Source organism: Hypanus sabinus, chromosome 29 (genome assembly GCF_030144855.1).
Source record: "Hypanus sabinus isolate sHypSab1 chromosome 29, sHypSab1.hap1, whole genome shotgun sequence".
Classification (NCBI taxonomy): Eukaryota; Metazoa; Chordata; class Chondrichthyes; order Myliobatiformes; family Dasyatidae; genus Hypanus; species Hypanus sabinus.
Window position 1 is genome coordinate 10712523 of NC_082734.1, and position 14264 is coordinate 10726786.

The 14264-nt window shown below is 46.9% G+C and overlaps 1 protein-coding gene across 1 annotated transcript; it reads right to left on the reverse strand.

The window, feature by feature from the left end:
* Positions 1 to 249: 249 nt before the first annotated feature.
* Positions 250 to 9656, reverse strand: LOC132382971 (toll-like receptor 13). The gene is given in 3 exon segments (XM_059953589.1): positions 250 to 1357; positions 6624 to 8635; positions 8637 to 9656. Coding segments are annotated over 2 exon segments (2892 nt in total). The 5' UTR covers positions 9530 to 9656; the 3' UTR covers positions 250 to 1357; positions 6624 to 6636.
* Between the last annotated feature and the right edge of the window lie 4608 nt (positions 9657 to 14264).

Genomic DNA, 14264 nt, shown 5'->3' on the forward strand with positions numbered 1-14264 from the left:
AGTCAAAGTTTCGGGCCGGGACCCTTCATCAAGAAGGAGGAAGAAGCCAGAATAAGAAAGTGGGAGGAGGGGAGGGAATACGAGCCAGCAGATGAGGTGAATATGGTGAAGCCAGACGAGGGGGAAGGTGGATTCCCGGATTGGATCACAAATTGCCGGAGGTTGTCTCAAACTTTCACGCAATGTTTTGTAGATGTATTTACCCTGTATATTATTAACATGTATGTAAAAACACCACAGTTAAAGACTCTTACAGAACTTTATTCTGAATATAGACTTTAAAATAATTTTCCTCCAAGGGATTTGTTCTGAAGACTTTTGACTGCACAACAAACATATCAGAAAGCTTGAGTTCTTCCTTATGAGTTACTCTGTCCATATTCAAATCTGTATTGGGAACCACCCATGTAAACATGTCAGGGGGAAATCACACGTTCCCTGGACCTCCCGTGTCCTTGTGCAGGATTCCCTAAAGGTTAATTTGCAGCTTGAGTCTGTGGTGAGGAAGGCAAATGTGATGTTAACATTAATTTCAAGAGGACTAGGATCTAAAAGCGAGGATGTAATGTTGAGGCTTTATAAAGCACAGGTGAGGCCTCACTTGGAGTATTGTGAGCAGGTTTGGGCCCCTTATCTTAGAAAGGATGTGCTGACACAGCAGAGGTTCATGAAAATTGTTCCATTCCAGGATTGAATGGCTTGTCCTATGAAGGGCGTTTTGGTGGCTCTGGGCCCCTAGTCACGAGAACTCAGAAGAATGAGGGCTGACCTCATTGAAACCTATCGTGTGTTAAGAGGCGTTGACAGAGTGGATGTGGAGAGTCTAGGACCAGAGGACACAGCCTCAGAATAGAGAGGCATCCTTTTAGAATGGAGATGAGGAGGAATTTCTTTAGCCAAAGAGTGGTGGATCTGTGGAATTCGTTGCCATAGGCAGCTGTGGAGGCCAAGTCTTTATCTATATTTAAGGCAGAAGTTGACTGGTTAGGGCATGAAGAGATATGGGGATAAGGCAGGAGATTGGGGCTGAGAGGGAGAATGGACCAACCATGATGAAGTGACAGAGCAGACTCGATGGGCTAACTGCCCTAAATCTGCTCCTATATCTTATGGAAAAAATATTCTATAAAGAACAGTAAACAGTAAAAAAAAATCAAATTGTTATTTGGTGTGACCACTCTTTGCCTTTAAAACCATGAGTTCTCTTAGGTACACTGCTGTGCAGTTTTTAAAAAAGAAAATCATCTGGTAGGTCTTCAAAAACTTGCCACGGTCCTTCTGTAGACTTTGGCTGTCTTGCTTGCTTCTATCTCTCCAGATATCCCCAGAAAGCCTCGACGATGTTGAGATCTGGGCTCTGAAACCAGACAAAAAAGTTGAGGGTGCTTAAGACTTTTGCACAGTACCGAATTTAGAGATACGGCGTAGAACAGCCCCTTCCGGCCACCCAGCAACCCACCGATTTAACCCCGGCCTGATCACGGGACAATACCGAATTTAGAGATACGGCGTAGAACAGCCCCTTCCGGCCACCCAGCAACCCACCGATTTAACCCCGGCCTGATCACGGGACAATTCGCAAAGGCTAATTAGCCGACTATCTGCTACGCTTTTAGAATGCGGGAGGAAATCAGAGCACACGGAGGAAACCCACACGTTCACGGGGAGGAACATGGAAACTCCTTACAGGCGGCTTCGAAATTAGATTTGAAAATCTGGGCTGTGATAGCATCACGCTAACTGCTGCGCTATCGTGAAGAATGTAGATGGGTGGGTTAGTAAGTTAGCAGATGATGCGAAGATTGGTGGTATTGTGGAGTGCACAGAAGACTGACACAGTGGAATACAGACCATAGGACATAAGAGCAGGATTTAGGCCATTCAGCCCATTGCAGATGTGGGTAGGGAAACAGCAGATGGAGTTTAACGTGACAACATGTGAGGTGTTACACCATGGGAGATCAACTGTAAAGAGGCAGCGCCCTTAGAAGTGTTGATGTGTGGAGGGATCTTAGGGTCCACATCCATATCTCCATGGCTGCACAGATCAATAGGGTGATGGAGAAAGCATATACGCATGCTTGCCTTTATTGATCCAGGAATTGAGTTCAAGATTCGGGAAGTTAAGCTTCATCTGGAGATTTTGATTCCGTTTTGGTCTCGTCAGTATAGGAAGGATGAGGAGGCTTTGGAAGAGCTGCAGAAGGGGTTCACCAGGATGCTGCCCGGTTTACAGGGCATGTGCAGCGAGGAGAGGTTGGATGAATCTTGGCCATTTTTTCTAGAGCGTCGGAGGCTGAGGGGAGATCTGATAGAGGTTTATAAGATTATGAGAGGCATGGATAGAGTAGACAGTATCTGTTTCCAAGGGCTGAATCACTGCCAGGGGTCGTTGAGTCATTGAAAAATACAACACAGAAACAGGCCCTTTAGCCCTTCTAGACTGTGCCAAAGTATTTAACTTACCTACTCCCATCAACCTGTGCTGGGACCATGGCCCTCCATACCCCTACCTTTTATGTACCTATCCAAACTTCTCTTAAAGTTGAAATCGAGCTCACATGCACCACTTGCACTGGCAGCTTGTTCCACACTCTCATGGACTTCTGAATGAAGAGGTTTCCCTCATGTTTCCCTTAAACTTTTCACCTTTTACCCTTAACCCAAGACCACTAGTGTCACCTCACCCAACCTCAGTGGAAAAAGCCTGCTTGCATTCACCCTCTCTATATCCCTCATAATTTTGTACAGCTCTATTAAATTTCCCCCTCAATCTTCTACATTTCAAGGAATGAAGTCCTAACCTATTCAATCTTTCTTTAAGACTCAGATCCTCCAGTCTCTTGTAAACTTTCTCTGCACTCTTTCAACCTTACTTATCTTTCCTGTAGGTAGGTGACCAAAACTGCGCACAATACTCCAAATTAGGCCTCACCAACGTCTTATACGACTTCAACAACCCTTGTACCTAATACTTTTATTTATAAGGACCAATATGCCAAAAGCTTTCTTTACAACCCTATCTACCTGTGCCGCCACTTGCGAAGAATTAGGGATCTGTATTCCCAGATTCCTCTGTTCTACCACACTCCTCAGTGCCCTATCGCTCACTGTGAAGATGTACCCTGGTTAGACCTACTGAAATGCAACACCTCGCTCTTGTTCACATTAAATTCCTTCTGCCATTTTTCCAGCTGGTCCAGATCTCAGTTTTCCTTGCTGCCCACTGCATCCCCAATCCTGGTGTTATCACAAATTTGCTGATCCAGCTGGCCGCATTATCGTCCAGATCACTGATACAGATAACAAATAACAATGGATCCAGCGCCGATCCCTGCAGCACTCCACTAGTCACAGGCCTCCAGTCAGAGAGTCTACCACCTCTCTCTGGCTTCTCCCACAAAACCAATGTCTAATCCAATTTACTACCTCATCTGGAATGCCGAGCGACTGTAACTTCTTGATTACCCTTCCACGTCGGACCTTGTCAAATGTCTTGCTAACATCCATGTAGACAACATCCAATGTCTTGCCTTCATCAACTTCCCTGATAACGTCCTCGGAAAACTCTATGAGATAGGTTAGACATGATCAATCATGCACAAAGCCATGCTGGCTATCCCTAATCAGTGCATGCCTATCCAAATACTCATATAGCCAGTCCCTTAGAATACCTTCAAGTAACTTTCCCACTACTGATGTCACTGGCCTATAATTTCCTGGTTTACTTTTAGAGCCTTTCTTAAACAGCAGAACAACATTAGCTATCTTCCAGTCATCTGGTATCTCACCTGTAGCTCAGGATGATTTAAATACCTCTGCTAGGGCCCCTTCTATTTCTGCAATGGCCTCCCACAGGGTCCAAGGGAACACCTTGTCAAGTTCTGGGGATTTATCCATTCTAATTTGCCGCTAGAGAGAAAATACCGCCTCCTCCATGATCTGTACAGGGTCCATGAAGCTGATGCTGTTTTCCCTTCACTTCTGTAGACTCTCTGTCTGTCTCATGAGTAAATATAGATACAAAACATCTAGTTAAGATCTCTCTCGTCTCTTTTGGCTCCACACATAGATTGCCATTCAGATCTTCCTGAGGATTAATTTTGTCCCTTGCAATCCTTTTGCTCTTAACATATCTGTAGAATCCATTAGGAATCTCCTTCACCTTGTCTGCTCGGGCAATGTCATGTCTTCTTTTAGCCCTCCTGATTTCTTTCTTAAGTGTTCTCATTTGTTCCTACATGCCTAATCTGGGCCTCAATATCTCTTGAAAACCAAGGTTCCCTAAACCTGCTATCCTTAACTTTTTATTCTGACAGGAAAGTTCAAACTTTATACTCTCAAATATTTTACTTTTGAAGCCCTCCTACTTACCAAGTAGATCTTTGCCAAAAAATGCTTGTCCTAATCTACACTTGCCAGGTCCTTTCTGATACCATCACAATTGGCCTTTTTCCAATTTAGAGTCTCAACCCACACCCCAGACCTATCTTCTTGCAGATTTACTTTGAAACTAATGGTGTTGTGGTCACTGGATGCAAAGTGTTCCCCATACACAAACTCTTGTCACCTGCCCTGTCTCATTCCCTAATTGCAGATCAAGTATCACACATTCTCTTGTTGGGACTTCTACATACTGATTAAGGAAACTTTCCTAAGCACATTTGACAAGCTCTATCCCATCTAGTCCTTTTACAGTATGAGAGTCCCAGTCAAAGTCAAAATAACCTACTATAACAATCTTATGTTTCTTGCAACAGTCTGTGACCTCTTTACAAATTTGTTCCTCTAAATCCAGCGAATTGTTGGGTGGTCTGTAATACAGCCCTGTTCCTTTCTTATTTCTCAGTCCCCCCCCCCCCCCATAACATCTCACTAAAGATTTCTCCAGTTCATCCAGACTGAGCATTACTGTGACATTTTTTCCTGACCAGTAAAGCCACCCCTCTCCTTTGATCCTTCCCATTCTGTCGCATCTGAAACAACAGAACCCCAGAGTATTGAGCTGCCAGCCCTGCCCCTCCTGCAGCCAAGTCCCACTAATGGCTACAGTGTCATCATTCTACATGTTGATCCATGCCCTGAGCTTTTCTGCCTTTCTTACAGTACTTGCATTGAAATAGGAGCAGCTCAGGACATAGTTACACCATGCTCAACCTTTTGATTCCTGACTTAGTCTGAGGTCTTAACATATCTGTTCCCCCATTCCACAGTGTAAATAAATATGACAGAGGCATTTTAGGGTGGCTGGGCAGAGAATGGAGGGATTTGGACTCTGACTGGGCAGAAGGGTGTAGTTTGGCATTTAATAGCTAGTTCAATTACTTATCCACAACATTGTGGGCCAAAATGGACTGTTCCTTTGTCATAGAGTCATAGAGAAGTACAGCACAGAAAAAGGTTCTTTGGCCCATCTAGTCCATGCCAGAACCTCTTAAACTGCCTACTCCCATCAACCACAGCCCTCCATACCCCTACCATCCATGTACCTATCCAAACTTCTCTTAAACATTGAAATGGAGCTCGCGCGCACCACTTGTGCTGGCAGCTCGTTCCACGCTCTCACCACCTCATGTGAAGAGGTTTCCCCCTAATGTTCCCCTTAAACTTCTCACCTTCCACCCTTAAAACCCACGATCTCTGGTTGTAGTCCCACCCAACCTAGTGGAAAAAGCCCGCTTGCATTCACCCTGTCTATACCCCTCATTATTTTGATTTCCTGTGTCAAATCTCCCTCAGTCTTCAATGTTCTAAGGAATTAAGTCATATTATTTTTTTCCCTTTAGACTGCACTATGTTCTAAGTGTCTAAAACCAGACAGCATGCACATTGAAGGTGACTGGGGTCCAGTTCACAGGAGATGTGTGAGGGAGGTTGTGTTATACTGTGAGCAGTGGCTGCCTGGAATATGCTGCTTAGGGCAGTAGTTCAGCAGAGGTGTTCAAGAGGCTCATAGATATGTCCAGGAAATGAGAAGAGATGGACATCGTGTGAGCAGATATGAGCGGATTAGTGAGGAGTTTGAATACCAATTAAATTAGACCGGCGCAGCATCATGGGAGGAAGTTCTACATTTTCTAAAGGGTTGATTTGTGGTCACGGGTTGAGTAAACCTGACTTCCTTTTCTTTGGGAAGGAAGTTGGAGGTGGCGACTTAAGGGGGGAGAAGGTTTGGGGTTCTGTTTGCATTGATGTAGCAACTTGATAAGTTGGGATTCTAAAACAGCAGGGGAATTATCCTGAACCGAGATAATGAGATCAGCCAATGGTATTTAAAACGGAAGTCGACAAGTTCTTGACTGGCAATGGCATCAACGGTTACGGGGAGAAGGCAGGGGAATTGGGGTTGAGAGGGATAATAAGTCAGAACAGACTTGACCGGCCGAATGGCCTTTTCCTCTTCTATGTCGTTTGGTCTTATTTCTACACATTGAGGAGGTATAAATCTGGAGATCGGTCGCGCAGAAGGAATTGCCGAAGCTGAAGTAAGGAACGACAGTGTGAAACGGTGGGGTATCTTCTTGGTCTATTCCCCCCCTCCCCACCCACCCACCCGAACAGATCTGGAGGTGAAAGGCCAATGGCTAATTTTTTGGGCCCGCGTCGCGGTCAGTGTAACGCACCTGGGCTAAGGGTTTAGTACAGTAAGCTTTCGTGCTGGATGAGCGGGTGCATCCGTTTCCCCGAAGCTGAGCGGTCTGATTTGAGAGCGTTCCGCAGCTTGGCCCAAAACAGCCTCTGGGCCGCGTCGTCAGCGGGCCAACTGATGTAAGTCTTCTTCCGCAGCAGCTTCCGCAGGTGATGGTAGGAGGACAACACTTGGCCAGGGATCTCGTCGAGAAAGACCAGGATGAGGACATCGCTGTACTCATCGAAGAGCCTGTACAGGGCGACCTGCATTTCCATCGAGCACCACTCGCTTTGAAGGTAATTCTTGGAGATGACGCAGAGCGTCTTCTTGCTGTTGTATATGGCGTCGACGATATTCTCCACGATGGGCTTGCCCACCGCAAAGTCCCTGTGGTGGAAACAAAGACGGTGAAACGGAGGTCCCTCGGTCTCCAAGTGAGGCAGCAGCTGGTCGAACACCCACCCCTCGTCCTTGGAGTTGTAGGACACGAAGGCGTCGTACTGGTGGCCCTGGCTGTGCGACCTCTGCAACTGTTTCTCGCGTACCCACGCACGGAGCAGGTAGTAGCTGTAATAAAAGCTCCACTTCCCTTTGTGGTACAGCAGAGCCGTCGCCACAAAGGCGAAGATGGCCGGCGCACTGACGCAAAACGCCACGAAACCGTTGTTGCAGATCAATCTGTCAAACTGCGCCAGTAATTTTCTCTCTCCTTGGCCCCCGCACGAGTACCCGTAAAACAGAGGCACCTGCACCTCGCTTTTCGCCGCCCACTGCTGAAACCACAGGTTCTCACACACGCAGGCGAACAGGTTGTCCCGGAGGTCCAGGTAGCTGAGGTTGCCCAGCTGAAGGATGTCCTTATTCCTGACGACGCCGATCTTGTTGCCCTTGAGCAGTAGAGTGCTGAGGCTGGCCAGGCTTTCGAAGAGAGCCTCCCAGATAGACTCCAAGCCGGCGCTCTCGAGGCTCAGCAGCCGGAGGTTGACCAGGTTGGCGAAGGTCTTGCTGTGCATGGTCCCGAAGGCCTGGTAAATGTTGTTCATGTACAAGACTTCCAGCCCGCCGAGCTGATGGAGGGGCAGTGTGTCCAGCGTGTCGAATTTGTTGTTGGAGATGTCCAGAATCCGGAGCCTCTGCAGGCCATTGAACAGGGTGGGAGGGAGCATCATGCTGCTGGGGGCGTCCTGCCGTTGCAACTTCAGCATGCGCAGGCTACGCAGCGCAAGGAACGGCTGAAAGTGGTCGGGCGCTTTCGCGAAGGTCAGCTTGTTTTGGGTCAAATCTAACACTTGCAACGACTGCAAGTCGCTAAACATATCTGCCGAAAGAGCCTTCAACCAGTTCCTATCCAAGTAGAGCCTTAGCAAAGATCGGAGCCCTTGAAAACCTCCGTTTTGAATCTCCACAATATGATTCCCGCCTAAATCCAGCGTGATCAGCCTGGAAAGGTTGGAGTAATATCCATTGTAGATAATGGGAATCCTGTTATTTCGTAGCTTTAGGTGTTCCAAGTTCCTAACATGCATGTAGGTCGAGGGAAAGATTTCTCCGATTGCATTGTTAGTCAGGGATAGAAACCTCAGTTTACTTAGACCCGCAAAGGCAGAGATGTTGATGAAGTTGATTCCGTTCAAGGCCAAAGAGAGAGTCTCCAGGTTGGGAACCTGTTGGAACGCATGAGACATGATGGCCGAGATGCGGTTGTACCTCAACGAGAGGTAACGCAGTTTCCCCAGGCAAGGGGCGGTCGAGTTACATTGCCTTCCGCCGGGACCCCCGGCGCACAGGGAGATATCTCGAATGACATTATGATCCAGTATTAAAGTTTGTAGATCGTTGGGGGCTCCCCCACGGGTAAACATGTCAGGCGTTCTAATCTTGTTGTGGGACATGTCCAGAAATGATATTGAATTGCACCGTTTGAAGACCCCCTTCACATCCTTGAATTTATTGCCCTCCAGGGTGACTGACCGAATCCCCCTCTTCTGCAAGATCCCGCAGAGTTCGCAGCTGGTCCTTTTCCAGATTGAAGTCGCTGAGGGTGATGTTTGTCAGCGGCGCCTTGATGTTCCGCACGGCCTCGATCACCTCGGCCGGTGCCAGGGGGTTGTGCCCGATGCTCAGGGAGTGGACACCGGACAAGTTGATCGAGGTGAGGTTCTCGGCTCGCGACAAGCTGCAGTTGGACAAGTCCAGGTGGTCAATGCTGGCAAAGAAACCGGCGGGGGCCCGGAATCTGGAGAGCGGGTTGTCGGCGAGAAGCAGGCGGCTCAGTCGCGGCGGGAAACTGGTCGAAATGTCCAGATATCTGACTCTGGAGTTCTGAAGACGCAATGTTCTCAAAGCATGAGCCCGTCTCAGAGCTGCAATTACAGACGAGGCATTGCTGAAGTTATTGAAGGAGATGTCCAGAATTTGGAGTCTCTTCAAGGGGAAGACGGTGTCTCCGGAGAGATCCCTCAGCTTGTTGTGCTGTAGGCTAAGGCTGGTGAGGTTGGACAGGGATGTGAACGCGTCTTGATGTAGAGACTCCAGATAGTTGTGGGACAGGTTGAGTTCTCGTAGGGAGCTGAGATTCCAAAAGGCTTGCCGTTCGATACAGCTCAGTTTGTTGCGGTCAAGCCTCAGATACTCCAAAGACACCAGTCTTTCCAGTCCCCTCTGAGGCAAAACCGTGATCTTGTTGACGGAAATGTTCAGAACCCTGGTGTCGGAGGGGATGTCCGAAACAGCCGTGGCCAGCTCTGAGATACCCTGGTTTACACAGCTGACGGAGTGCCTCTGAAGATACAATCCTATACAGTTTCTGAAAGCCAAACAGCTCACCGCCGGCACCTCCCTCCAGACTAAAAGAACCAGAAAGCTCGCCAGCAGCTCTGCTCCGGAGAAAGGCGACATTCTGACCGGTCCCCAGCAACCCGATTACTCAGTCGGCACTTCGATCTCCAGGGGCAGCTGGCTTCTGAGCCGACACGGACCCTGAAACATTCTGCACCTCATCACTAAAGTTTGCGTTTCTCATCAAACTTCCTTGCTCGACCGGCTGGGGGAGGGGCGCTGATGTAGATGTCCTGATTTCTCGCCAATTCGAGAACCAGCCTCCAACAAACACCAGTTTCAATCTGACTATGGAGAAATCTGTGAAGGTTAAGACACATTAATATCATGATATGGGGGGGGGGGGTGTAAGTACTCAATGGCCACTTTATTAAGGCCCTCTTGTACCTAACAAAGTGGCCTCTGAGTTTATGTTCATGGTCTTCTGCCGCTGTAGCCCGTCCACTTCAAGACTGTGCGTTCGGACAACGCCACTGTTGTAACGCGAGGTTTTGCTGTCGCCTTCTTGTCAGCTTGAACCAGTCTGGCCCTTTTCCTCTGAATTCTCTATTTAACGACGCGTTTTCCCCCCGCAGCGCTCACTGGATGCCGTGCTTTTTCTTGTTTCTCACACCATTCTCTGTAAACTCTGGAGATTGTCGTGCGTGGAAGTCCCAGGAGACTCAGATCAACCGACAACCACTTCACTCAGCCTGCATTTCTTCCCCACTCTGATGTTTGGTCCGAGCCCCCTAACCATTGTGTTGCTGCTGGAAGATGCTTGGCTGACTAGATATTGCAAAAGCAAGCAGTGTAACTTGATCATGGCTGATTCTGTTATCGCTCTTAAACCCATTCTTCTCGCTTCTCTTGATGCCCTTGCTAATCACGAATCTATCAGCCTCAGTTTAAATGTACCTAATGACTTGGCCTTCACAGCCGTCTGTGGCAATGAGTTCTACAGACTCACCGCCTTCTGGCTAAAGAAATTCCTCCTCTTCTCTGTTCTAATACCCTTGTGTTCTGAGGCTGTGCCCTCTGGTTCCAGACTCTGCCACTATAGGAAACGTCCTCTCCATGTTCACCGTATACCATTTGGGTTTCTGATTGCTGGCTAAGTTAGTTTGTTGACCTTCAATCAGATTAATTCTTTTTTATTTATTTCGAGGCACAACGAGGAACAGGCCCTTCTGGCCTAACAAACCCTGCTGCCCAGCGACTCACCTTTTTCACACCAGCCCAATCACAGGACGATTTACAACGACCAGTTCACTCGCTAACCGTCCTTGGGCCGTGGGTGGAAACAGGGACACTCGGAAGAACCCCACGCGGTCACGGGGAGAACGTACAAACTCCTTACAGACAGCGCTGTAACTGAACTCTGAACGGCACCCCGAGCTATGATACTGTTGTGCTAACCGCTACACGCTAAGTTATGTTTAAGGAACCCTAAATCCCTTTGAAAATCAGTGCTTCCCAGTGTCTCATCATTTAGAAAATACACTGTTATGTGTCATATGGACCAAATAGTTGACATTTCATTGTTTTTCTGACTATATTCAATCTTCCATGCTGATAGGGATAGGGGTCTTCGGTATGGTATATTTAGTAGGATTTTCTGAATCACTGTAGGAAACATTTACTATTGCCGATCAGGCTTAAATAAAGACACAGACCCCGGTATCTGGTTTAGTTACTTTATTGCGTGATCACGGAGAGCTAACTAGGACCCTGCCAAAGTGAGCACGAACACGGTATTTTATCCTTTAAAATGCGTGCAATTTAGCAGTTCTCCGAGGTCAATAGTTCCTGCTCAGACCTTATTGACAAAGTTTGGGATGCTTGCACACCTTACACAAAATTAGACATGGTGCCCCACATCCTGAATTAGTTCCCCATTAATTAGAAGAAACCAAGCTATTAGACATGTAGACTTGAGGGCTAAGGGTTCCTCCTTATGCACAACATATGTAGTTTATCACTTCTTCATTACCATCAGGACTTGCTGCACCTGTGCATTATCAGTTCTTCATTTCTATCAGGACTTGTTGCTAATTAGTATGATTAGACAGACCCCCATCTGCTTAACCTGCTGGACTCATGATTTTCTTAACCCTTGATTCTCAGGCTTGGTTTTCTTCCATGTTGGAAGGTGTTCGGGCCTCAGGAAGTTGCCCCATCTGTCAGTATAACACCCAGGCAGTGACAGATATACCATCCCCACACGATCAGATACCACTGTGTCTCAGGGAAAACCCTGGAACTCCCCCACACTGTCGAACTGTGGCGGGGGGTGGGGGGGGATCATTGACAAGCAGACTTCAGTGATCCATGACCACTGCTTGTCACTTGCCCTGGCAAAGATGGCCAGCCAGACCAGGATTTGCCGGCGACATCCACAGCTTGAGAAAGAATAACAGATATCGTGAGAGCTCTGTGTAGATTGAAATTGCTGACGCCTGTAAAATGACATAGTTTTGCTTTGTGGCATAATCCCTGATTTAATTGTAGCACTTCCTGTTTTGGTCCAAGTTAGATAACTACAAGGTCCACCTTCCTCTTTCTATTCTCGTTGGAAACTTATACACAGGATAAGCAGTGATTAAATGAAACTGTTTTCATTTTCTCTATCTGCCTTACATGCACTTGTCCTAAAGTTCCTAAAACCCCTCTTGTTTTGGGAATCCTGCTTCACTGAGATGCCAGGATTTCTCTGGGGTGTTCTACTGAACTCGCAGACCCCTGTGACTATTGTGCCCCTTAAACATGCCAGTCCATGGGCAATTTTGTATGTTTGCTGGAAAAAATGGACTGAAAAATGGCAGATGGAATTTAACGCAGACAACTGTGAAGTGTTGCACTTTGGGAGCGCAAACCTGTGTGAGACTTAACACAGTGAATGTTAGGGAGCTAAGAGTGTGGTAAAGCAGAGAGATCTGGGAATGCAGATCCATAATTTCTGTGCGGCTTCACAGGTTGATAGGGTTGTAAAAAGAGCTTTTGGCACATTGGCCTTCAAAGTAATGTCCTGGTTAAGATTTCTACCGCTATGCTGTAGGTTTGCATGTCCTGCTGGTAGAATGTTTCGGTTTTGGTAAGAAGCCCTGCTGTTCGGCTTGGGAATGTGAGTCAGCCAATCAGGATTGTGGGGAAAAGTTTTCTGAAAGACAGTAGTCTTGCTCGGGGGCTTTTGACGGGAGCTACGGAGCGGGACAGAAGGGGAGATGCCGCAGAATGCTGTTGTAAGGTGTTACGGATTCAGCAACAATAAATATAAGAGTGAGGCAGGGGTTTTTATAACAAATAACACGTTTATTAAACACTGAAAAACAAACCCCCCAAAAGTAAACAAACCACTCACGCAACCGGAAATCAGCTGCTGTGCAGCAGCTTAAACAGTTCTTAAAGTGATGTTGCAAAAACAGTTCTTCAACGTAGTATTGCAAAAGTTCAAAATGCTTACAGTCCATTTAAGGGAGAGACTTTTTAAGACGATTTAAATTCTCTTTCACGTCATTTTGCTGCAATTTCCAGTCGAACTACTTTTCCCACGAAGAATTTACGAAGATGGAAAATGAAACAGCTGACCTTTCCTTTACAACACTGTACTCAATCCTTTCTGCTATTTCACAGGGATTAACACGAGCACAGTCAACAAATTCCTTCCGAATGAGGATCAAACAAGGTCGAACCTGTTTCACCGTCGAGATCGACTTTCCTCGATCTTTTAACTCCCGAATTCTGATCTTCACTCTCCACTGATCCTCAACTAGCAGTATTATAAAGAAACTGCTGGCAATGACCTTTTAAACTTTAGGCATTAGATAAAACTCCATCTTTCAACTAAACTGCGTCATCACATTAAATCACGCAGTGGCATAAAGTCAACATGGCAAATCCAGCCACGAACTGCCCCTCCTCACAGGGAGGGGTCCTCCTTTTATACCCTGTAAAAAAAACCTGTCGCATGACCTCTACTGGGGGTAAAATGACATCACTCCACCATCACAAGACCATTACTTCAAGTCCAGTATAGCTTCAACACCTGTCACGTGACAAGTACACCACTGTCACGTGTCACAGGTACATAACAAAGGGGAGTACTTGCCGCACAAAGTGCTTTGTGCAGACGAATGGCTCCGAGGAGGAAGGGCCAATACTCCTGAGAGAGAGCCAGTTTGTTCAAGGTGGATTCCAGGAGAAGATTGGACTGTGGCTGGTGCTTCCATGTAGACTGTGGGCTCAGTGCTGTGTGTAACGGTTAAAGCCGGCGCTGGACGGTATGAACTCCAACATTATGTGCACATTTAGTGTAGTTTAACTGTAATGGGCCTTTTTCTTTTTCCTATTAACTGTTCAATGATAAAACTTCAATTTGTAAGTATACTTTCTTTATAATTTTATACTGTGTATGATCTGTTATTACTGGCCACCAACATTTTTGTATGGACAGCATTCACTCAAATTGGGGTTTCTTTGATTGGAACATCACAGCCTTCTTGTTTGGTTGAAGACACTAAATGTATATTGTTTATGAAAGGTGGCCTTCTCACCGCTGAGTCAAGTGGCTGTTAGCCGAGTTAGCGCAACAAGCCAAGTTTGTATACAAGCCCAATGAGACGGTGACACGCAAAATGCTGGAGGAACTCAGCAAGCCAGGCAGCATCTATGGAGGGGAATAAACAGTTGACATTTTGTGCTGATACCCTTTAGGGTGAAAAGCATTATCAAGGATGCATCTCACCCTAACCATGGACTTTTTACCCTCCTCCGATCTGGTAGGCGCTACAGGAGCCTCCACTCCTGCACCAGCAGG